At 41.8% G+C, this 25,090-nt stretch overlaps 1 protein-coding gene across 14 annotated transcripts in view; it reads left to right on the plus strand.

The window, feature by feature from the left end:
- Positions 1 to 23,374, plus strand: part of SCAPER (S-phase cyclin A associated protein in the ER) — a 581,035-nt gene extending 557,661 nt beyond the window's left edge. For all 14 annotated transcript variants that reach the window (XM_055277642.2, XM_063638678.1, XM_055277646.2 and 11 more), the window contains 3 exons: positions 17,447 to 17,638; positions 20,291 to 20,342; positions 22,834 to 23,374. In XM_055277642.2, the coding sequence (XP_055133617.2) occupies positions 17,447 to 17,638; positions 20,291 to 20,342; positions 22,834 to 22,937 (348 nt within the window). In that variant the 3' untranslated portion in view covers positions 22,938 to 23,374. The remainder of the gene's footprint in view (positions 1 to 17,446; positions 17,639 to 20,290; positions 20,343 to 22,833) is intronic.
- The last annotated feature ends 1,716 nt before the right edge of the window (positions 23,375 to 25,090 follow it).

The following is a 25,090-nucleotide window of genomic DNA, read 5'->3' on the forward strand; positions in this document are numbered from 1 at the left end:
GGATGGCCGGATCGTGAGGTCAGGAGTTCGAGACCAGCCTGGCCAACGTGGTGAAACCCCGTGTCTACTACAAATAAAAAATTAGCTAGGCATGGTGGCACACACCTGTAATCCCAGCAACTGGGAAGGCTGAGGCAGGAGGACCGCATGAACCTGGGAGGCAGAGGTTGCGGTGAGCTGAGATCATGCCACTGCACTCCAGCCTGGGTGACAGAGCATGACTCTGTTTCAACAAAAAAAAAAAAAGAGAGAGAAATGTTATAAGGTAGAAATACCTTATATTTATAGAGTTCTTTATACTATTCTTCCCATCTCTTGTCTCTTGAACCTCAGTAGCACTTTAGTGAGGCTCTAAGTACAGGAATTATTCTTACCTCACAGACAGGTGAGCAATTGGGCTTCTAAAAGATAAAGCAAGCTCCCTGAAATGACACAGAGAATCATTTCTCTATGAAAGATCAGGGCTAGCATCCAGGTTTTGCAAAGCCCAACTCAGTGTACTTTTCATTTCATCTTACATTGCTTAAGAAAGCCAGGCATGTAACAGGTACCATCCACTAGTGATCACTGAAGAGTACCTTGGCTAGCGGTGGGGGGTATAGAAGATGATGCGGGTTCACCAAGACAGTCCATTTGAGAAACTGCCATTCTGTCCCTTAGATGCTGAATGGAAAGCTTCTAGGGCCTATCTGTGTGCCTTATTCAGGGAGACTCATAAAGATCTGGAAAGTGTAAATGAACATGTTTTATGAGTAGAAATGGACCACAATTTAAAGATAGAAAGCCTGGGTTCTAGCCCCAGCTCTGCCATTAGCTGTGTGATCATAGATAAATTCTTTCCCCTCTTGAGGTATGAGCATCACTGACTCTACAAAGAAGCAAATTGGTTCTGGAAGTGGATAGCAGTGATAGTTACACAATATTGCAAATATGCTTAATGCCACTGAATTGTGGGGTTAAAAATAGTTGAAATGGGGCCAGGCGTGGTGGCCCAAGTCTATAATCCCAGCACTTTGGGCAGCCGAGGCAGGCAGATCACTTGAGGTCAGGAGTTTGAGATCAGCCTGGCCAACATGGCAAAACCCCATCTCTACTAAAAATACAAAAATTGGCCAGGTGCTGTAGTGCATGCCTGTAGTCCCAGCTACTTGGGAGGCTGAGGCAGGAGAATCGCTTGAACCCCGGGAGGCAGAGGTCGCAGTGAGCCGAGATCACGCCACTGCACTCCAGCCTGGGCGACAGAGCAAGACTCTGTCTTTAAAAAAAAAAAAAAATTGAAATGGTAAATTACATGTTATACATATTTTACACAATGAAGTAAACAAAAAAGAAGTGGATTATACTAGATGACCTCCCCTGTGAGTTCCATGAGTCTGTGACATTTTAAAGGCTGAAACTAGAACCACAGAGCAGCATTTTGATCTCATGGGGACTCCAAGCTATTTTGTGGTTTTTCATACTTTCCTTACCCTACTCCAGATCCCATCAGCAGCAGACAGCTTAATGAGCTGCCTGCCCACTGTGTGGCAACTTACCATTAAAAACTCAGTATACTTTGGCTCCTCACTATTGGTAGAGGGAGTCCAATGACAGACACTTATAAGCAGACTTCTTACAGGTGAGATGTCACATACCTTGCTCTGTGATGCCATCTTCAGCCACAGTTGTTTTACATGCAGTAAAGGCTATGCTCACCAGCTCATGGCTGTGCTCCATGCCAGTCAAGCTGCGGGGTAAGGGCAGGGTCTAAGAATAGCCACAAGCTTGCTGAGGTGATAACTGCTCATATCCCAATAGAGTTGGGAAGTTTTCTATAACTGAAAGGTTAATTGTTAGTTTGATTTCACTTTTAAAACTAGTTCTATTAAATTCCCTTTCTACTGCCCCCACGAAATCCAGTAATTTGCTAAGTGAGCATTTGCTAAGAGGATGTGGTAAGTTTAGTTTTCAGCACTGGCCTTAGCTTCTTCAGTCATAGATTCATGGCGCCTTCATCCTAGAAGGGCTCTGGGAGATATCTAGTCCATCTCCCTCATATTGTAGGTGGAGGAACTGAGGCTCAGAGAAGGAAAAGAACTTGTCAAGCGAGAATTGGCAGAGCCCAGCCTCACCACTGGCAGTTCAGTGAGTTTCCACCTCACTTCTATACTTAAGAAAGTGAATCTGTTTCGCCTATTGCCACTTTCTGTAAATCAGAGGAAATTCACAGGAGAAATTAGATGCTCAATTCATTTAATGTTTCCTTATCATTAGTCAGAAGTCATGTTAATTTGCAGAGCCAATTTGTCGACAGGGCATCATAGATTTCCTACTGGGAAAATAGCTTGTGTCTTTATAAGACAGGGCATCCTGAAAGCCTGCTGCAGCCTACTGTTTGATTAGGTAACTGCTTTGCATAAAGGATTGGCACTTTTTATTTGCCACCATTTAGTCTATTAACTGGAAAGACTGAGCCCCTTGATACCAAGGATGACTTGAGAAGAGAAACCTGGATGATAAAAATGACGCCCCATCCTTGATGGAATGAATCTTCTGTTTCCTATAGGGTTGCAGTTTCTAATTAAAATGTTGTTTTAATCAAAAGATTCCCTGTATTTTATGGCATTTTCTTGACTCTTTCTAAATTCCTTCCCATTTAATTATTATAATGAACATAATTAGTATGTGCTGTCAACCCTTCACTTTATTTACATTTTGTGTTAGATAATTAAATGTGGTCTGATGATTAAATTAACTCAAATGACTGATGATTTGACTGCCTGCATATTACTATATTGGGAATATGCACCTTTGCATACTTTTATTTAGCAACTGGCTTTTTCATTTGGAAAGGCCCCATAGATTGCAGATATCAGAGTTGGAGTTTCTTGTGATCCCTGAAAGGAAGGATCCCCTTGACCCCCCTACCCCCATCTAGCTCTCTCTAGTGAAGTCCATGCTGATCATGTAACTGTCTGCTCTGCACTACACCCTGCCAAAGGCTCCTGAAAGCTTCTGGGCGGATCAGAACAGGCAAGTAAGTTGGACAGCGAAACTCGCGAAACTCGGTTCGGCCTGAGCTGCATGCCATGCATTTTCCAGCTCTTTTGTAACTCAGTGGCTTAGTGAGAAACCCCAAACGTTAATTTGACTACAAATTCCGAAAATGAATCTGCTGTACTCACCTTGGGTGTTTCCTTGCTCACCGAAATAAGGAGTGGTTTCCTAGAGTCATTGTGTGTTAAGAGTGGCAGTTTTCCAGAATCCCATTCCAGCATTTAGAACTTTTAGAGGTGGCTTAATTTCCTGCTCAAACATTCTTACTTCGCTCTTTGCCTCAAAGGCAGATGGTCAGTCCTAGGTCACACCCACTTGGTAAACTCCCCTAGCCCCATCCCAGTTCGTGAATGGAGGCTGCGGTGGTGGGCTCAGAGTGGCAACTCCAGCACTCAAGGCCTTTCTGTTCTCCCAGAGTTGGCAGCTTCTTCTTTAGCTGTCACATAAGCATTCAGCTGTCACACAAGCATTCAGCTTTCTGTATTTTCTTTCTTTGTGTGACAGATACGTTCCTTTCGTAAAATAGAAATACATCATGTCTAAGGAAGAGCCAGAGTTTCAGCAATGCAACCATTTTGGAACCAAGTTACTCTCAATATTATAGCACCAAAGAAAAAAATGTGGGTTTTTTTTCCAAAAGTAGAACAAAAATTCTTAATTAAAAATAATTTATACCTAAATATTTATTTTGAGACTTCTGATGAGTGAACTGGCTGACATAAGAATGGAGAAATTTGCCAGTTAGCAATTTTGGCCAATTGCATTAAAAGTTACCAACTTCACAGAGTCCAAATAAAAGATACCTTTTATTTTCCTCGTTGTTTTAGTGAATTTTTCCACACAAGGGTAGTTCAAAGTGCCACATGCTCACACTAGATACAGTTTTTACTCCACAAACCTCTGAGAGGTCAGAAGGTACTCCTGGCTTGCCTGAGTGGCTGTGTTGCCAGGACGTCAACTGAGGTAGGCAGCAGCCAGCCCGAGGAGCTGCTGCCAGGTCAGGAGTGTGCATGAACCTCAGTTATCCTTTGCTCAATTGAAAATCTTCTATTGGGGTATCAAATCAACACAAGAAAATGAGGCCAGAAGGAATCTTTTGTCAAAGTTTAATTCATGACCAATTTTTCTGGGCTTGCCTTGGTCTTCAGCCACAGAGGGGGCGTTTGTAATAAAAATCACTCTGAGATAGACTGTGTAAAGGCTTAAGCTGTAATCACAGGGAACACCTCTCCTGAGATAGGAGATTTTATATAAGACCCTCATCAGTTACAGAAAGCCCATCTCAATGGAACAAACGTTGGTACAGCAGTCAGGACTGCTGGTTCCTTTCACAGCTTTACAGCTGTTTGACCCTGGGTAAGTCACTGCCCTTCTCTGAGCTTTAGTTTCCTCTCTGTATAAAGAGTTAGCCTGGGTGCTCTGAAGAAGGCTTTCAGCTCTGATAGAGGAAGAATATATAATTATAAGATGAATTGGGAAGTCATGGCCAGACCAGCTGTCAGAACATGGTTCCCCATCTGTGGAGAACCTGTGAGAAACCTCTGCCTACAGGGTTCCTCTGTGGACCAAAACATGTAGAAGTACAGAGGATCCTCCCGCCTCAGGGTCTCAGGGCTGCCACTCAAAACACTGTTTTGACACCGCTGCCAAGGGGACTTTGGAGTATCAGTTTGGTTCTGGTCAGCTGCCAGCTCCCCTTCCCAAAGGGGCATGCCTGGTTCACCTGGACATACCTGACAGGTGATAAACCTCTTCTTGTCTGGAAGGCAGTGAAGGGGAATCTCCACTCACCACCTTGGGCTATAGAAGTGCGAGGGAAGGAGACCTCACACCCAAATAATTATTTTAATGGGCAACTGCTAAACTGAAAACACACCACAGAGATAACTCAGAGGTGCATTGAGATTGTGTTAGGAAAAGAAACTGGAAAATGGCTCAATGAATCAATGTGAACCTTTAATGGGCCTTAATTGGAACCTTATCCAACTATACTTAGAGCAGAGAGATGAAAGCAGAAGAAATCCGAGAGACCATTTATTTCACTTGAGAAAGCAGTAAACTGGAAACTCCAAAAAGATTTGATGACTATTATATTTTTATGATTAAATAAAATTGTCATAGACTAGTGCTGGAGAGCCCATAAATGTTCCGTGGAATGTATCCATGCTCTCTGGCAGCTATTAGGTTATGACCAGAAAACCTGTCAGCCCGTGCTCTGCATTTATTAACCCTTTTGTTCTCATACCACCCAAAAGCTCCATAGTAAGGAAAGTTTGTCCTCAGTTCTCACAGGAAAGGTCCAAACCCTACTTGGAACCTTTGAATTTTAAGGCATCATTAAATGCTGTCCATTCATCTACCCACCTTCCTGTGCCTCCATGCACATATCCCGTTAGTCTATAATGGACATAATCTTTCCGGTAGTGTGTGTGTGTGTGTGTGTGTGTGTGTGTGTGTGTGTGTGTGTATGTGTGTGTATGTAAGTAATCAGTTCTCTTTTCTTAAATAAGCTAGATTAGAAAATCAGAATAGGTACTCATTGAGACTTTGGGGGTGGCATATTTTATGTGATGACTTTTTTCCTTTGTAAGAAAAAAATATTATAAGCGCCTTCTCTTTTCACCATGTTTAAATGTCGTACCTACACAGGTATGGGCAACATAGGATGCGTAAGTGCATGATTGCCCATAGTACAGGATTATATTATGTCTGCAGGTTCACAGGCCTTCAGAGATCATCTATTCCAACTCCCCTCATTTCCAGAGAGGAGAAGGACTTACTCCAGGTCACTGGAACCAGGCCTCCTGATATATTATCCAGGGCTTTCTGTGACCAGCCTTCCTCCCATCCCCAGCCCCAATGGTAAAAGAGACACAGATAATGCAAATATACAAAAAAAAAAATCCAAAATAAAGTAGTTTCTCAAATTTATGATGATATGGTGAGTCTGTATAATTTACAAGGTCAGTGTTCTATAGATAGGGTTCTTTCTCAAATGTAAATTAAAATGGAAGCAGCACTTGCTGCCATCATCCCTGATCAGCTGTAGAGCCCATGACTTTTAGCCTAGCCAAGTCTTTGAGAAAATCTAGCCCAATTTTCTTGTGCTGTGTTTGAACAGAATTTAAAATATGCTTCATTTAAAAGGTAACTCTTCTCACAGAATAGACAACATGAAAGAAGGAAAAAGAGGCCCTAACACAGAACAGAAGACTGGAAGGTAACTCATTCTTGGAGAAATGCCAGTATTGTTAGCTTTTCATCCCTATGAACATTCATCACTCATTCCTTCTCTCATTTATCAGCTTTTACAAAATGCCCACACTATGTCAAACCATGTACTAGGAGATGCAGAAATGAACACAACCCAAACCTTGTCCTTGTGACATCCACAGCCAGAGGCAGTGCCTTCAGTGCTGAGACTCATTCCTTCCTTCAGCAGACATTTATTGAGTGCCTGCAGTGTGCCAGGCACTGTTTCAGACATCCAGGATACAGTGGGAAGCAAAATCAACAAAGTCCCTGCCCTCAAGTTGCTGACATTCTCGGGGCTGGGGGAAATAATTAACAAACCTGGATCTATGCCAGAGGTTTGAGATGTAAAATGGCCTGGCAGGTTCAGGGGACTGCAAGCTGTTTATTCTAACTGGAGCTCAGGATGTAGGAGAAACAAGAGCTAAGACTAAAGAGGTAGGCAGGGTCCAGGTCAGGAGCGACCCAAGAACTTGAGGGTTGATCTCCTCAGAGATGAGGAGTCCCTAAGTGTTACAAGCAGGAGAATGATATGCTCAGACTATGTCCCAAAGTCCCCGATATGGAGAATGGTAGGTGGGCATCAGACTTCCACACTGAAGCCCCAGGGCTGTAAACAAGCGTCCCTGGTTTTGAAGCATTATTCTCCCCTGCAGGAATAGAATGATGTTTGAGGAGGGGAAAAGCCTTTTTTGCATTCCTCTGCTGTTGGTACCCAGCACACAGCCTTTTCCCATAGGAAGCAGACAGCAGCTGGTCAGGGGCCATCTCACTCAGTTTCCCTGGAGGGACACAGCAAAACAGCCATTCACCCCTCACTACATGAGAAAAGCCCTTGTTTCTCTACAATCACCTGGTTTCCAAAGCCTATAAAAGGCCAAGCCCCCAACTACTGGCTTTTTAGCTTCTTCTGGTGATCCTGGCTACTTTCTTTCCTCTTTCCCTTCTCTCATCCCTCCTCGTCCTTGACACTTTGCTGGCGCTAGAGAGCAGTGGATCCCTGGGACCACCAGGAAGAAGGCTAGTGCTTAAAGGGCCTACTTCCCACATGGTCTGCCAAGGTTGCTGTACTTAATCTCAGTTTGGAAATCATCTAATGGAAGAAGCAGATCTGGGAGGATGGGAATTTGTTTGCAGTGCTAGCCAAAGGACTCTTTGTGTTTTCTCTGCTCTGATTTTGACTTGATTATGTATATGTATAGACTCTTCAAACTTTTCTCCTGTGATATTAAAATGAAGCCACTTCTGTACCCTCCCTACCCTAACCCCAAGGCATCAGATTAAGCAAGGTGTCTGTGTTTGGGGCATGCCGTATTCTTTATGACACATAGATGTCATTGGCCTCAAGGACCCTTTTGTCATATTGCTCCTAGACCTGGTCTCCAGGTGTGACAAACTTGGCAAGAGCAATGTGGACAGAGATGCTTGGCTCTTGCACTGGCCTAGCCTGGCCACTGCAGCTGCTGCCTTTTTACTATAGCATTGTAGCAGGACCAGTTTTGTGGAGAGGAATGCAGCAACTACTTTGTTTCTGCTCTGCTAGAAAAATATTCTTTGTTCCAGTGATTTACAAACTCTCTCTGCTGTCTTTTTTAATGAATTTAGATGTCTAGACACCTACTTTTGCCCCTGTTAAGGACACCTTGTCTCTGACAAGGGAAAAAGTAAAACAAGAATTCTTAGGCATAAAGAATTTGCCCTGGTGAAATTTAACTATTTACGTTTCTGACTCCATGTACCACTCACCCTACCACACCAACCAATGGAACTGATTAGGCCTTAGGTTTTGACAGGTGCTTACAAAGCCAGCAGAAAGAAGCTGCTTCTGCCCCACCCTACCCCTCCTCTCTGTAGCACTGTGCCAAGAGGCTGTTGGACGAGTTAGGGTGCTGGCCAAAATACCCAGCTAGCTGTTCTCACACATAGAAAGATGGTGTTATCTGAGTCCTTGAAGGCCCGGGATGGATAGGCCCAGAGCTCTGGTGTGGTACGTACAGGCTCCCTGGAGTAAGGATTTGGTCCTCAGTCATTAATTCCCCAGATAGTTAATGAACACCTGTTGTTTTCCAGACACTGTGCTAGACACTATGCCAAATACTAGGAATACAGCAGTGAATATAGGGTGCTTAACCACTATCCTTACAGAGCAGACAGCCTTGAGACTGCTGAAACTGGGGATTCATAGCAGTCTGTCTTTGCCTAAACAACTGCTCTGGTATCTGGAGCAGGGCCGTATGTGGTTCTGTCTTCTGGTCTGGCAGGCACAGTGCTGGGGTCCCAGTGACATAAGTGTTTAGAAACTTGCCAGAGGGCCTTCTGAGGAAAAAAACAACTAATAAAAATAACACAATATGGAGAGCTTTCTAAAACCACTGATGGAGTTCTCCTAAATAAGGAGAAAATGCAGGATCACTCTTAGGTCTTAGCAAAATCAGAAGAGGCAGAGTATAAGTAGGTAAAACAGAACTTGACCATTTTCTGTTTTGTTTCCTTGAATATAAGTGAGTTCTAAAGAGCTGGGAATTTTACTGTAGGACGTCCTGGGTTTATCTATTATGTACGTAGATTATATGAGAGAGAGAGAGAGAGCAAGGGCTGGGCACGGTGGCTCACACCTGTAATCCCAGCACTTTGGGAGGCCGAGGTGAGTAGATCACAAGGTCAAGAGTTTGAGACCAGCCTGGCCAACATGGTGAAACCCCATCTCTACTAAGAATAAAAAAATTAGCCAGGCATGGTGGCACATGCCTGTAATCCCAGCTGCTCAGGAGGCTGAGGCAGGAGAATTGCTTGAACCCGGCAGGCAGAGGTTGCAGTGAGCCAAGATCGCACCACTGCACTGCAGCCTGGGCAACAGAGCAAGACTCCATCTCGAAAAAAAAAAAAAGAGGGAGCAAGAAACTACTACAGACCTTTTTCTACTTTATTTTTATAATTTAGTGTCATGGTTTGGTATGGTCAGGGAGTAAACTATTCCATATAAGTGAATTTTTCAGATGACCAAATTTACCTTTAAAAAACAGTATGTGGGCTGAGCGCGGTGGCCCACACTTGTAATCTCAGCACTTTGGGAGGCTGAGGCAGGTGGATCACCTGAGATCAGGAGTTCGAGACCAGCCTGGTCAACATGGTGAAACCCTGTCTCTACTAAAAATACAAAAATTAGCTGGGTATGGTGGTGGGTGTCTGTAGTCCCAACTACTCGAGAGGCTGAAGCAGGAGAATCCCTTGAACCCGGGAGGTGGAGGTTGCAGTGAGCAGAGATTGCATCATTGCACTCCAGCCTGGGCGAAAACAGTGAAACTCCATCTAAAAAAAAAAAAGTGTTTAACATAACTTTCCAGTCCCTTTTACAATATTATGATGTCTCCTTCCATCTTAAACCAATTATGCTGAATATATTATGTATTTTTTGATGCCTTAAGAAATTAGTTCCTACTGTGATGCTAAGCCACATTACTATTATTAGGTATGTGGAAGCAGATTTTTAAAGTGTAGCATGCTAAGTAAGGATAACTGGTTATAATTAATAAGATATTTTACTACAATACAGTAATGCTCTCTGAAGACCAACTGAAAAGGGTAGAGATACTTTTATACCAAATGATTCTAGGCAACTTTTTGAATTCTCATGTCTGCTTAAAATATTTTTAATTCTCACGCCTTCACTTACTAATGTCAGCTGGTGCTTCTTCCTCTTGTCAATTTACTTAAACCAGCAGTGTCCTTTCTAATTGCTGATTTCAGTCTACTCTAGGCCAGAAAGCCCACTTTTATTAGACTTGCTTCTGAAATGTGACTTGGTAGATTGAGTTGGAGCTTGGAAGACTTTCTTATAAGTAACTGGCATGGATTTTGTGGAAAAACTGGGCACTCTGTGAAGGCAAGAATGTCTCTGATTTGTTCAGTATTCTATTCCCAGTGCCTCACACCATGCTTGGCTAGAGTAGATGCCCAGCAAATATTTGATGAATGGACTAATCTCTCTGCTCAAAGGCCTGCTTGCTTCTTTTCACGTTCTTGACTGAATTCCATGTGGTCACAGTTAGAGGAAAAGGTCCCTCTGGGTGAGGGAATCAGGCTGTTTTACATTTATACAACGTGATAGACTCTCCATGGGCCTTCCTAGCCACTCCTTGGAATTTTATGGAGCGAATGTGACAATTGTCATTTTACAAATGTGAAATCTGCAAACTCTCTCCAGGAGAATTTGCATTTTTAATCCAGATTCGTGACCAATCACTATGCCACCTCCACTTTCCTTTTTTTTTTTTTTAATTTAAATTTTGGGTAACACTATACACGTAATTCCAAGTATTAATATTACAAATATATTTGACATGATAGCATTTGTTTCAAAAATATAAGACCAGTTTTGCAAGGCACTCAAAACCTGTCAAGGCTGCTCTAGAAGGCATCCAAATAAATGGCCATCCTAAGACAGTACTAATTTGGAGTCATGTGTTCCAACAGTTCACTCCTGAGAATCTAGCCCCATCACCAACCCTTCCTCTCTTTCAAGTTCTTACATCTGATAATTTGAGACAAACCCTTGGCACAGCCAGCACATAACCAAGAACTGGTTATTTGATACCAAGCCAAGAAGAGTATAGGTTTTTGAAAAAAAGTCTTTTGTGTTAGTTAAATCTGTGTCAGTTGGTTTGTTTATTTGAATGGCAGTATGTCATCCTCATCTTCATCCGGGCTGGCAGAGCCATGCAAGAAGCTGGCTGGCAGCCAGTCATGGAAGTGATTTCAGACCTAGTGACAGAGAGCCCTTCTGCCCAGGAAGGAGTGGTCTCATGAGTCCAGTGTCTGTAGATGGGCCTTTGAGGTGAGAAAGAATCCAGCATTCAGAATAAGAGATTGATTGCTAAGCCCAGCTCCACTAATGACTAGCTGGAGGGCCCGGGACAAGCTCTCTTGAACTTTCTGAGCATTAGTTTCCCTATTGTAAGAGTATAGTCATCCCTGTCTGACCATTTCAGAGTTTAGAGACTTGGATAATGTAGGTAGGGGGGCTTTATAGCCTACTGAGTACCATCTCTGCCAGTAACAGGTTTTCTGCTGTGTTAACTGAGGTTTTGGCAAAGCATTGTCCTAGAAGGCCTTGAATTCCTTCATACCAAGTGAAACACCAGTGTTGCCCATACCTGCAAAAGGAGGAGGCTTTTCCAGAACTCTTCTTATAACCAGACCAGGGATCCCTGAGTTGGTGCCCAGGATCCTGAGGATTCTAATCCTAATTTCCTTCTAGGGTAAGAGACAGCTTATCACAAAATCTATTCTTCAAGGACTTGATGTGCAGACCTAAGGTGATGTAGACACCACTGAAGCCTTCAATCCAAAACATGCCATCTGTATTTCATGAGACAAGATGTGATATGATTCTCCCCCAAGGCAAGGCACCAATTAGTTTGTTAACTAGGGGCCGCCTGTCACTTTATTTCATTCATTCCAGTAACTTTGAGGCCCTCTTTCAGTGCCTAGCCCTCAGCAGAGCAATGGAAGATTCAGTACCAAAAACATAGTTCCTGTCCTTCTGGAACTTGGGATTCAGCTACATACACTTAGTTTTGTGATAGTTGCTACCATGTCTTTGGGTTGAAAAAGAAAGGCTGCCTTTGGCTGTGCTGCCTGGGAAGACTTCCTGGGCTTAAGGATTTCCTTAAGTGCTTCAAGGGAAGCTCATCCTTGCTCTCAATCAGGAACCCACAACACCAGCCTATTAGCTTTGGCTCTTCCTGCTCTGTTTTCAGGTTGACAAGTCTAACACAACAGCCTCAAAACACACACATGCACAGTAAGTTAAGCCACTGTTTCTTTGTACCACTTACCTGTATTTCTTGGATCATGCTTTTCCTGGATTTTCTTTTCAGAGCTGTCAGAATACATTTCCTACTCTGCCACTGCATGATCCTGGCTGGCAGCCCCATCACTGTTTGCACAGCTCTCTCATGCAGGCAGGGCCAGGGAGAGACCTCAGCAATGGCTTCCCACGTGGCATGAAACTTGCTGATGAGTCCCAGCCAGAGAGTGGGGCCTGCCTCTGCCAGACCCTGTGCTCTGAAGAGTAGTCCTTATGGAGAGATGGAGCTGGGCTGATGGGGAGGGGGGCAAGATGATTGAAAGCATTTAGGAAGCCTCACACTGGGAGGGGGCTTCAGGTCTAGCAGGAGAAGACTCAGAGCAGCAGAACTGGTCAGCTAACCAAACACTCATAACTAACATTGTTCTGTACTTTATGGTCACAGACACTGTCTCACTGGATCCTCATCTAAATCCTGAAGGCTGCCATCTACCCTTATTTTATAAAGACTCTAAGGCTCAAATTAGTTAAGTGACTATAGCAGATCAGGGGGCAGAGCCAGACCTAGAGCCCGCGGCTGCCTAACACCAGCACTCTTGAGCTGTAGCTTCGTGGCTTGTGGCCACTGAGAGACAGTTGGCCCAGGAAAAGCCACTCAACTGACTCTGAAGTGCACCTGGTTAGAGATGGTAGCCTTTCTAATGGAACATAATTCTGGCTGAGGTTGATGAGAAATGACCAGGATTGTGCTATGGACTGAACTCTTTTACCAGAATTCATATGTTAAAGCCCTAACCTGCAGTGTAGTTGTATTTCGAGATAGGGCTTTTAGGAGGTAATTAAATGAGGTTGTAAGGGTGGTGCCCTAATCCGATAGGACTGATGGCCTTTTAAAAGGAAAGGAGAGATCTCGCTCTCTAAATGCACTCACCAAGGAGAGACCATGTGAGCACATAGCAAGAAGGCAGCTGTCTGCAAACCAGGAAGGCCCTCACCAACCCCACCATGCTGGTTCCCTGATATCAGACTTGCAGCCTCCAGAACTGTGGAAAATAAGTTTGTTGTTTAAGTGGCCCAGTCTATGGTATATTGTTATGGCAACCCAAGCCAACTAAGATAGTTTTGTATTGAATCTATAAACTTCTTCCCTCCACTGAAAATTCATGTACGGTTTCCAGGTGTCCACTAGCCTCTGCTTTGAAGACCAAAAGGGGAGCTATGCACCTACGGTCTTCTCTCCAGAGAATGATCAGGAATAGCTCCAAGGAAGGCTTGAAGTACTCTCTCTTGTGTTCTGTTTAGTCAAAGAGTTTCCATATGATTTGTCCCAAATTCAAAATGTAGGAATGTAATTTTCAGTGAGAAAGATTATATTTATTTACTGATTTATTTTTATGTGTGTCTCCCATGTTTTTTTTTTAAAATAAACTAGGGGGTACAAGTGTATTTCTGTTACACGGACATATTGAATAGTGATGAAGTCTGGGCTTTTAGTGTAACAATCACCTGAATAGTATACATTGTACCCATCAGGTAATTTCTCATTCCTCACTCTCCTCCCCCTTTCCCACCTTTCCCTCCCATTTCTGTTCTTTCACTCTCGATGTTCATGTGTACACAGTATTTAGCTCCCACTTACAGGCAAAAACATGTGGTATTTGACTTTCTGAATATTTCACTTAAGATGATGGCCTCCAGATCCATCCATGTTGCTGCAAAAGACACGATTTCATTTTTTATGGCTGAGTAGTATTTTATGGTGTATTTATATGTGCACATACATACCTCACTTTCTTTATCCAGTCATCTGTTGATGGACATTTAGGTTAGTCCATCTCTTTGCTATTGTGAATAGTGCTGTCATAAACATACAAGTGTGAGTATCCTTTTTATATGATGATTTATTTTCCTTTGGGTAGATATCCAGTTGGTAGTTCTATTTTTGGTTGAGAAACCTCCATACTGTTTTCCATAGAAGTTGTACTAATTTACATTCCCACCAACAGCATATAAGCGTTCTTTTCTCTGTATCCTTGCCAACATCTGTTATTCTTTGACTTTTTAATAATAGCCATTCTGATTGGTGTAAGATGGTATCTCATCGTGGTTTTAATTTGCATTCATCTGATGATTAGTGATGTTGAGCATTTTTTCATATGCTTGTTGGCCATTTGTATGTCAAAAAGAATATATTTAAAGATCCAGCATTTTGGGTCATATTCTCATTCTTAATTGGGTACTTGGTGACACCAGTGTATACACTTTGTGAAAATTGAGCTTATTCACCTAAGCGAGGTAGGTGAGTGGCCATAGGGGTGTGTGTGTGTGTGTGTGTGTGTGTGTGTGTGTGTGTGTGATGTAAATAAAAAGGTTACTTCTTTTTAAATTCACCACCTTAAAACCCAGAGCAATGGAGCAATTTGCCCAGGGTCACAAAGCCAGTTGGTACATAAATAAAAGAACCCAGATCTCCTAGCTCTTTAGTTAGCACCTATTTAAGAATCACATCCAAGAACAAGGTTCCATTTCAATGTCTTTTGATCTGAATGTTGTTGGAAATTCCGCTGATTTCCTCAGAGCCCTACTCTGCATCTGAAGGTGGGCATCATATTTGAAAGACTGCTTCTCATTATTATTGAGGCCATGCATGCTCCCTACTTGCTCTCTCTAGCTGATGAGTGTGGCCACCAAAGAAATCTACAGGTAGTCCATTCCCTGCCATTGGTGCAGTGCTTAGGAAGGAGGCTCTGTGGGAAGCCCCTTTATGTTTGTGTTGGCCTTGTGCACTCTGAAAGATGAGGCAGGTGGCTGGCCAGGCTCACGATGGTGCCTGCCTGCCTTAGGACTTATGGGCAGCCCTTTGTCTGGACAAAGGTGACAGACCAACAGTTATTGACTTAGTAACAGCTCCATCAGTAAGGCAAATGGAGAGAACACCATAGTGTAAATCTGAGATGTCTCTTAATTATGCATATTTTGTTCATTGAGCAAGACTCTCATATCCCATGATGACTCCACTGACTTTGGAAAGCTCAAGCAGTCCAAGTGACATTTTACCACCTAACGCCTAAGAGTGAATGGTGGCATGAAATAAAACTGAGCCCTGCTGTCATCTCCACATCTTTCAAAAAGCCCCTAAGACAACCCTACTCAAAACCCTGATCATTCAGGTCAGGCTGTTTTCATTCCCAGTCCTGCCCCCTGCCCCAAAGGGTAGTGCTTAGTCCAGCTCAGCTGATGGTTCATCTGTGCTCATGACATCAGACTGCCACCCTCTGTGCCACAAGCCCACCTGAATTAGCCCACTGAGTGTTAGTGCTGTGGGCTGGCCCCTTCCTGAACCTCCTGATCCTGTCTCCACAATGTCTAAAATGTTGGAAAGACAGCATAGACTAGATGTCCCATTCTGGCTCATAACCAAGCCATGGGGTGGTAGGGTTGGGGGTTCTCATCAGTCCTAGTAGATTCCTTACCTGTAGCCTGGTTAAGTCCTGTCATAGGTGGTCCAATGGGTAAAGCTCCTTAGAACTCCAAGGTAACCAAACTGCCTACATCCATTTGCACCTTCTGCAGTCCAGGGATTTAAAAGTAATGGCTTCTGGCAAGTCATCTCACTGCACTGCTGGTCATCTCTGTAAACTCGCTCTGTAAATGGCAGCTGATAACTAGCTCTGTTCCTTGAGGGAACCAACAGGTCCCTAAGGGGCTCTGCCTCACCCCAGTGAGGTTCAGGAGCCCAAATGGAGTAACTTCCAGTTAAGCTCTCCATGTTCTGTGCTGATATGCCAGGCACCAGGAGTTGTCTTTAACATTGTACCTGCGCCAGCCAGACTGGCCAGTGTAATATCTTTTCAATTAGCAAATCTTCCAATAATAGCGTTTTAACAGTGAAGTTCTAAAGAAAAAACTTGTTCTTAATTTTTGTCCAAGGAGGGAAAAAAAAAGAAGACTTCTAATAATCATACCATCATAAATTCTAATGTGGTGAACATTTGGCTGTGTTACAAAATTTGTAGCTAATAGTTAAAATAAAGATTTAAGTAAATGCCTTTATCAATAAAGTAAATGATAGGGCATATTCTTCTCAGCCAGAGTCAGAAATGGCAGCACATAGCCATGTGCTGAATTGTCACACAGTGCAAGTCTTTAAAATTCCTTCTGGATTTTAAGGTATTAACAAGTCCCTATCAACAGTCTCTAAAGGCTTTTGATGTCATTTTAGCTATTGAATGAAAATATGTGAACTATTACTTTGTTGATTTTGTTCTTAAACTAAACTGCATTATCATCTGAGAGTGTGTTCTTAAAGTATTGTTAAAAGTACTTTGAAAACTTGTAAATCCCTGTAATTTATGTTTCTCCTGCCTCTGCTGTTTCATTCTGTCCTTCTGGTTTTCATTTGAATGTAGTCCTGTCTGGGTGTGTACCTGTAAAATTGTGTTTTTCCAAGTACAATTTACAGTTCTGACCTTAGGTTTACAGTGTTCCTAACCTTCTAGGAGCTTCCTCCTATACCACGAAGTGGGCTTTGGGTCACCCAGCCCTCTCATATTAGAACTGTCTAATCAAGGTTACTTGAAACAGATCTAATTTTGACATTTCTTAGTTTATCATGGAGGCCTAGGGAGTAAATTAAGACTGCTTCCCTGCAAGCCCATTCGTTGCATTGCCCTATTTCTTTAAATGTACACAGTTGTAAACTTAGACTGCTTCAAAACAACAGTCTCATTTATCTAAACAATTCTCCTTTTAGACTCAGTGGCACTGATGGAAACAAAGATAAGAAGTATAGATTGGAGGAAGGGTCTTTTGGAGCCTATAACTTTTTTTGAAACTGTTCCCATTTTCCTTAGAATTACCTTCTTTCTTGGACCTGCCTGCATACAGAATAGATCTGTCTGCATTGAGTGTATTCAGTGAGCTAAGCTAGGGGAAGACTGCAGTGGGCAGGGCCTTACTTTCTTGCGAGTGAGCTCTTTGCAGGTTTTAGGGAATGTGATTACTCTGCTTTAAGGGGGCGTGGGGAGCACTTTGTTAAAGCAATGTGCATTCTGAATCTATTTCATAGGCGTCCTTACTCCATGGCAGCTACACTTTTCATCGTGGATTATAATAACTTTTCAATGAGTGCAAAACTTTCAGGATCTTTTCCTTAAGTTGGGAAATGAGATTTTTTTTTTTTCTCCTCTTTTCAAGTATCACTTAAATTAAGCTCTGGTATGGAGTTAGGAGTCTTTTTCTTTACACTCCTTCAGCATGTTTTCCATGGTTCTAGCCGACACTGTGCAGGCGGGTGAGGGACAAGCTGGGGCGTTTTGGCAGCTGACCTGGGCCGCTCCTCCATTTCAGGTGATCGTGCAGTCCGGCCGCCACCCCACAGTGCTGCAGAAGCTCTGCCAGTTGCCCTTCCAGTATTTCAGTGACCCACGGCTGATCAAAGTACTGTTCCCTTCACTTATCGCTGCTTGTTACAACAACCATCAGAACAAGATCATTCTGGAGCAAGAGATGAGCTGTGTTTTACTGGCCACTTTCATTCAGGTACCTTCTACATTATACCTAATTGTCTAGCTTTATGTGTAAACTAATGTGACAGAAATGTAAAAGTAAGCCAGCTGTTTATTTCTGCCTTCCATACTACCTTTTAAAATCTTCACATATTTATGTGCTCCAAAATTAATTTCTAAAATATCAGCATAGTTTCTGAAATATTACTGGAACTGCGATTGGGTGTTGTATAATTTCTACTTGGAGGATTTCAAAGAAAGGATACTTTTCCAGTTCCTGAGTACGGTAACCCGTATTCAGGAAATGTTTTTGAAAGACTGCCAGACTTCTTTAAGGCTGTAACTATCGTGTTTATCTTGCTTTTATTCTAACTATAGGAAATAGATAATTGCTGAAGAAAGATGAATTAAAATTAGTTTATTTGTACATTTTTAAATAAATATGATTTTCATATATGTGTAAAATAAAAACCTGTTATATTGATTTTTTTAATGTAAAACAACTTTTAAGTACAGCCTTATATTTTAAATTCTGTAGGGCTAGAATCAGAATTAGTGCCATAGCAAAGTACTGTTTCCACATCTAAATTAACTCAGCTGAAAAACCAAGTTGACTGTGCTTTAACATTTGCTACTAACTCATCCTTTGAATTTCTTTTTGTCATTGTAGAGCATTATTTGCTGAAAATCTCCCATTTCTTTCAAATGTTCCACCATAAGATGTGTTTTTGCTCCATGACACACATGTGATGAGTAGACAGTACTTTCTGGTCTTCAGAATAATGAAACAGAAAGCAGAGTTCTGGATTAGTATTCTTCCATATTCTGGTGAATATACATCTATCGCTGTCAAAAGGATATGGTAGTGCCCAGCTGGCTGGGAACTAGAGGATAGCTAAGGAGTTCTCTGAGCCCTCTTCATCTTAGACAAGATTTCAAAGTTTATGTTTTCCAAACCATCCTGTATTAGATAATTAATAAATGCAACTAGATCAATTATGTTAGAAAAGTTTTGTTTTTGGCTTAATTGTTCTATCTGAATCTACTTTATTTTCTGAAAAAAAAGTTAGATATTTAGATCTACAAATATGGATTTCAAAAACTGTCTTATAGTTAATATCTTAAGAAAATTTTACAGTATATAACATCATATCAACACTTAGGATTCTTCATATATTTTTAGAGCCTTAGGATTAAATTAAATAGAAAATACATTATGGGCCAGGTGTGGTGGCTCACATCTGTAATCCCAGCACTTTGGGAGGCCGGGGTGAGCAGATCACTTGAGGTCAGGAGTTTGAGACCAGCCTGGCCAACATAGTAAAACCCCATCTCTGTGGGCACCTATAATCCCAGCTACTCGGGAGGCTGAGTCAGGAGAGTAGCTTGAACTTGGGAGGCAGAGGTTGCAGTGAGCCAAGATCATGCCACTGAACTTCAAGCTGGGTGACAGAGCGAGACTCCATCAAAAAAAAAAAGAAAAGACAAATACATTATGGATAATTTTAAGAGTGTGCTCTTTCTAAATTCAGATTATTCATTCTTTTATTGAACAGTTAATTTTTGAGTGTGTAAGGTGTGCTAGGCACTGCTCTAGGCACTGCAAATACAGCAACAAATAAAACAGATAAAAATTCCTGCCTTCACAGATCTTTCATTAAAGTGGAGAAGAGTCAAGCAAAAGACAAAAAAAAATTAGTAAAACAAATAGTATGTCAGATACTATGCAAAGTGCTATGGCAATAAGTGCTGGGGAGAAAAGGCAGGAAAAGTAGCTAGGGACTTCAGGGAGATGATGCGCAGGTTTTTATGATGTGGGCAGAGAGGCCTCAACAAAGACAGTGATGTTTGAGCGAAACCAATTTCACATCTGTATCAGCTTAGTTCCTTATGTTTTCAACTGCATAGACAATGACTTATAATGATACAAATGATATCAGGATCAAAAGATTATATATATTTCTTGTGTTTATCTGATATTGATCACAAAGTACTAAGTCTACCTTTCTCTATTACAAAAAAAATCTGTAACACATAAATTTTGTAAATGCTAAAAAAATTTCTTATATTGTTTATTTCAAATAGCATATTAGACTTGTGGGGTTAAATCAAGTTTTTTTTTTCTATAAATAATTGTGCTCAAGAGAATGAATATAGATAGGATTTTAGTTTATAACGTGGTTCCTCAAGGTCTCTATGTGTTACATTGTAACTGAGTTACTAGAAAATAATATTAAAATAGCAGCTGGTTGTCTTAGGTTTCTGAAGATTTACATATTTTATATTACATTTTTCATTTTCCATCTACGTGCAAAATTACCAGACCTTAAGATTTAGCTGCAGAATACATAGGGCTTTTATATTTGTACTTTTTAAAAAAATGATTAAAATCTTAAGATAGTAAATTTGGCTTAAATTTTAGTTTATTAGATAAAAAGTTGTAATTTCCAAAGTAGGCAGCAAGTTGTCCCCTGGTGATAATTTAGCAAGATGTAAGTCTTTACTATTTGGTTTAAATTTATGAGAACCTGGACTACGTAACATCAGTTTCTTCAGCTTTTATATTTGGACCCCAAAATATTCATACAAAAGTGGTTGCATGAATCAGAAGTATATTTAAAGCCACCCTTAGTGAAATTCTCTGTTCATAGCATTGATAGAAAAACACTTTTCTCTCCTCATACAGGATTTGGCACAGACTCCAGGTCAAGCAGAAAACCAGCCTTACCAACCCAAAGGTATGTCTCTATTGAAATTAAATTTCATGTGTTTGTTAGCCAAATGGACATCTTTCTTATCCTTTCCTCTGCAACTGTTACATTATATGTACAATTTTATACATAACCTAAAAATATTTGAGATTCAGATACCAAGTATATTTCAGTAAGTAAAGAAATCAATTTTGTCATGAAGCATGAATGCATCCAAATATGTATAGAAATCTATGGGAGTAAAAGAAAAGCACAAATATCTTTGTATAATTTATAATCATTTCATGCAAGATATATTAAAGGTGAATAATTACTAAAGAGCTGCTTTGTAATACAGGAGCCAGATCATTAATACTGGCCCACATTTCTCACATAAATGCTGAAATCACATAGGTTTGGTTCCTTATCCATGTTCAGAATAAAGTTATCAGTAATAGTAGCCCACAATTTCCCCCTAAGTTCAAGTAGTTGAGCTTTTGTTTTGAAAATAATTGTTTTACGTAGAGAAAAAGTCATCTAATTGGCAAAGTCCAGGGCAAAAGATTTACAAGTTTTGTTTTTTTTTTCCTATAGCATTCCTGCTGGGGTGTTTGCTGTGATCAGAGTTAGAGATTTAGAATTTTTACCGCATTTTTACTTTTTTAAATATTCTGCTACCCAGACTGTAATTGAGAAGTACAAGTTGCTCTTTGGCTGTTAGGACAGCATCTCTGATGAATGAGACCCTAATCCAGATCTTCTTCAATTCTTCCATTAGTTTGATAGTCTTTAAAGTGGCCATTTAGAGGTACACTCCCAGCAGGACCCTTTAGGGCACCCAAGAAGAAACCCTTACTTGGTGGGGGTGGGGTTGTTACCTTGGACTCTTTCACACACACACACACACACACACACACACACACAAAGTCCTCTACAGTGGACAGGTGTTGAAAAGTGCACAGAATAAAATATAACTAAAGCTATTACAATATCATGAAAAAAAAAAGACGTTTTATTGACTCAGGCACCCAGAAAAGTTAAACAGAAAGCTATGCAACTTTTCAGAAATTCAAGTCAACATCCTTGTCGGTACCATCTGTCTGAGCAAGAATTAGTCTGCAAGTTCAGTTCTGCCCTGACCCAGTCACAGCCCTTTTGTTTGTTTTGTTTTGTTTTAACTACTGGAGGATACTTGAGAGAAATCAGCAAAATGTGTTACTGTTCTTACAAAACAATTTCATTTTGAATAAATTAAAATGCTTAGAAAAATCTAATGTATTTATTTTCAATTGTACAGCAGTTTTGTTTTGTTTTGTTTGCCACTAAGAAGTATAAGCATTTTTTTCTTACTCTTTCTCCTGATCATAAAGATGAGTCACAATTTGTTACATTGTCTGGAAGACACAGTTCCAGAAGCTGCCTCTGTCTGCTTGGTGGACTGAGGCCTGTGGAAGTCTCAACCTTCTTTCTTTTCCAAGGGACCATCTTCCCTGATTTTCATGCTTTCCCCAGTTACAGTAGGCTTAACCCACAGAACACAAAAGGGGAATTGGTCTCTCCTTTGCTCAGAAGGGGTCATCACTATGTTAATGACAGCTCATAATATGTTGCTTGATTTTTTTTTTAAATGATGATGCCTCACTAAGTTGCCAGTTTGCACCTTGGATATTTGCTCCCCTTTTGCCTAGATTAAGTCCTCATAAAATGTCTCAAGATATTTTGAGTTCATTGTCCAGGTAAACCTTTAAGTATAAAAGCAGCTCTTGGTAATACCACATTCCTGTTGCCCAGGAAGAATTTTGGTCTTCAAATACCTACTGCCTGTCTAGCTGCGATTGTTTACTTTACCTACGTCACTGGCCAGTAAAGCTCCTATCATTCATTCCTACTGCTTTGTTAGATAGGCAGTGCCATATTTGAATAATTTTAAAGATATCCTTAAACTACATTCATGTTTTAAATTAAATAGACTTTCAGAAAACGTCATCATTTACATACAGTTTTCCCCTTTCATGGCTGACTTAAGGATAGAATATAGGACTGTCATTTTAGTTTGTTCTTTTTTTTTTTTTTTTTTGAGACAGGGTCTCTCTATGTTGCCTATCCTGGAGTGCAATGGCTACTCACAGGTGCGATCATAGCAAACTATAGCCTCTAACTCCTGGGCTCAAGCATTCCCCCGACTTCAGCCTTCCAAATAGCTGGGACTACAGGCGTGCACCACTGTGCTTGCCTCGTTGCTAATTTTTTTCTCATTGTGGAGTCCAAAAACATCTTTTTTTGTAATTTATATAGGGGTTAATGTCTGAATATGTTAAAGTACAAACTGGATTGTGGTTAAAATATATGTCATATATTTTATACTACAGATAGATTGATACACATAGATCAGTCACCTTATTTACCTAAAATGTGTCATGGTTTATTTGAAGTGGATATCTCCATTTTATACTCAGATATCAAAATAAGTTTAATTTATGAATCTTCAAAGAATTTAACCCTCTTTTATTTAACTTGTTTCTCTTTTTTCCCCTTTCAGGGAAATGCCTTGGTTCCCAAGACTATCTTGAGCTGGCTAACAGATTTCCTCAGCAGGCCTGGGAAGAAGCTCGACAGTTTTTCTTGAAAAAAGAGAAAAAATAAATGCTTTGGTTGATTCTGTATTTGAGTACCCTTGTTAATATTTTAAATTGTTCAAGCAAACATTCTAATTGTTCCTTAAGAACTCATTTTCACATGTTTATACTCTCCCCACACTGTAGATATGGCATGTACTTTACACTATTTATAATGACTGTAGATACTTTAATGTTCTACTTGCTAATTTTGGAAGTTGAGTTTATTTCATTTATGCAGAATATCTTGGAGTTTGGTAACTTCCATCTTATGATAATATATACTTTGCATTTGTAATATGGGTGAAAGTACACATAAAATTAGCAAGTCTGTTTTGTTCTTGTAATAAAATAACTTATTCTGTTTTCATTGTTGACTTTTCATGTTAAGGAAATACGAATCTGAAAGAAAAATGTTAACTCCAGCTCTTGAATTATCTTAAATAAAGACTTAATTAAAGTTTACCTGACCTAAATTTAACTTTTTAAGGTCTACGGTAAAGATATTTGCAACACTTTTACATTCTGACTACATAATATGTTTGGGAGCTATTTGAAATCAACTTAGGGCATTGTATTCATTGGTCTGCCCGAACTCTCCTAGCAGATAATCCTGAGAAACTCTCTTGGCATTGCCGAGCTGAAATTATTCTCCTAAGTAAAAATTAGTGATAAAAAAGATGTGTCCTAGTGAATCACCCTAGAGTATTTTCTCACATGGTTGTGAAATGAAGCAACGCTGAAGTAAAAGTCACACAGAAGGTCGCGATGGTTCTGAATGAGCTTCACATAACTCCTGTGCACCTCTCAGTGTCTGCCTGGAGATGTTGACCTTTTCATGTCTTGTTCTTATCGTTTCTACACTAAGCCGATGGTCAGTGCTAAGCCGTTCACTGAGTGACATCAGTAGTAATTTCTGTCAGATAATGATCAAACATTACCAAGAAAAAAGATCTGGTTGAGGAAAAAGATCTGAAAATGTATTCGACTCCGCACTACGGAGCCGGGAGGGACTGGAAAATACAGAAGTTTTATGTTTTTCAAAAGCAAACTTACCCACCTAGCGTTCTGGACCCTTCTTTTTGGGGCCTCACAGAGCTGCCGGGTTACGTATTTGCTATATTTTACTTCTTTGCAAACAGAAAATTAAAAGGTATGATTTAAAAGAAAAAAAAAAGCGAGCTCCTCCCTGTGCGATCGGCGCCCGCGCCGCGGCGGGACCCTGGCGTCTCCGGGGCTCAGCCCAGCCGAGCCCCCACCCCGCGGGTCTCCAGCGCAGCGCTCCGGCTCGAGGGCGGGGACCGGCAGCTCCAAGCCAGAGGGACAGGCTCTAGGGCCACCCCTCCCGCCTCGCGTGGCGACTCCGCCGCCGGGCACCGGAGAGCGGGACCCAGGACTCCAGCCGCCGGCCGCGGGTACTCAGCAACTCCCGGAGCCGCAGAGCGGGGCTGAGCTCCGCGCCTGCAAGGCCGAGGGGTAGCCCCTGGCGCCCCCAATGCTCCTCCCGGGCGGGGCTGCCGCGGGTCCAGCCAGCGGCCCCGGGGGACGGAGGCAGGTGTCGGCCGTAGGCTCCTTCCACACCAGAGATAGGAGTTCCCAAAGCTCGCTGGCCCCGCGCTCTCGGACGCAGGATCCTTGCAGCTGAAAGGAATCATCAAGTATTTATAAGATTTCCTGCAAGACGCTTCACAATAGAATATACTTGTCTGGTCGGAAATTTGCCAAAAGCCATAAATAATTGAGACAGCTGTGACTAACCATACCAGAATTCTCAATTAAACATTTAATTGCACGGTCTCATTGCCCCCTCGTCCCGGAGAGGAGGAGGAGTAAGAAGCAAACCCAGGCCCCACCCAGCCCGGAGTCTGCGCGGCTCGGGGCAGGGAGCGCCCCGGTGCCTCCCGGCGCACACGGTTCTTGGGGGGTCTCGAGTTCGCTGCTTTCGGGCGCCGCGGCCCGGTCCGGGCGATTTAAGCTCCAGCTCCCCGGGCTTTTACGGCTTCTAAACTCTCCGGGGCTCGGGGGAGCGCAACGCCCAGGTGAGCGCGGCCGCGTCTGGTTGCAGCTCGCGGGGACGCAGTGCAGCCACAGGTTGCTTTCTCCCGGGGCGAGGGCCGCCCCCCGGCTCTCCAGAGGCTGAGGGGCCGCAGCGGAGACCGCTGGGCGGAGGCGAAAGGCCTC

Source organism: Symphalangus syndactylus, chromosome 5, assembly GCF_028878055.3.
Source record: "Symphalangus syndactylus isolate Jambi chromosome 5, NHGRI_mSymSyn1-v2.1_pri, whole genome shotgun sequence".
Taxonomy (NCBI): domain Eukaryota; kingdom Metazoa; phylum Chordata; class Mammalia; order Primates; family Hylobatidae; genus Symphalangus; species Symphalangus syndactylus.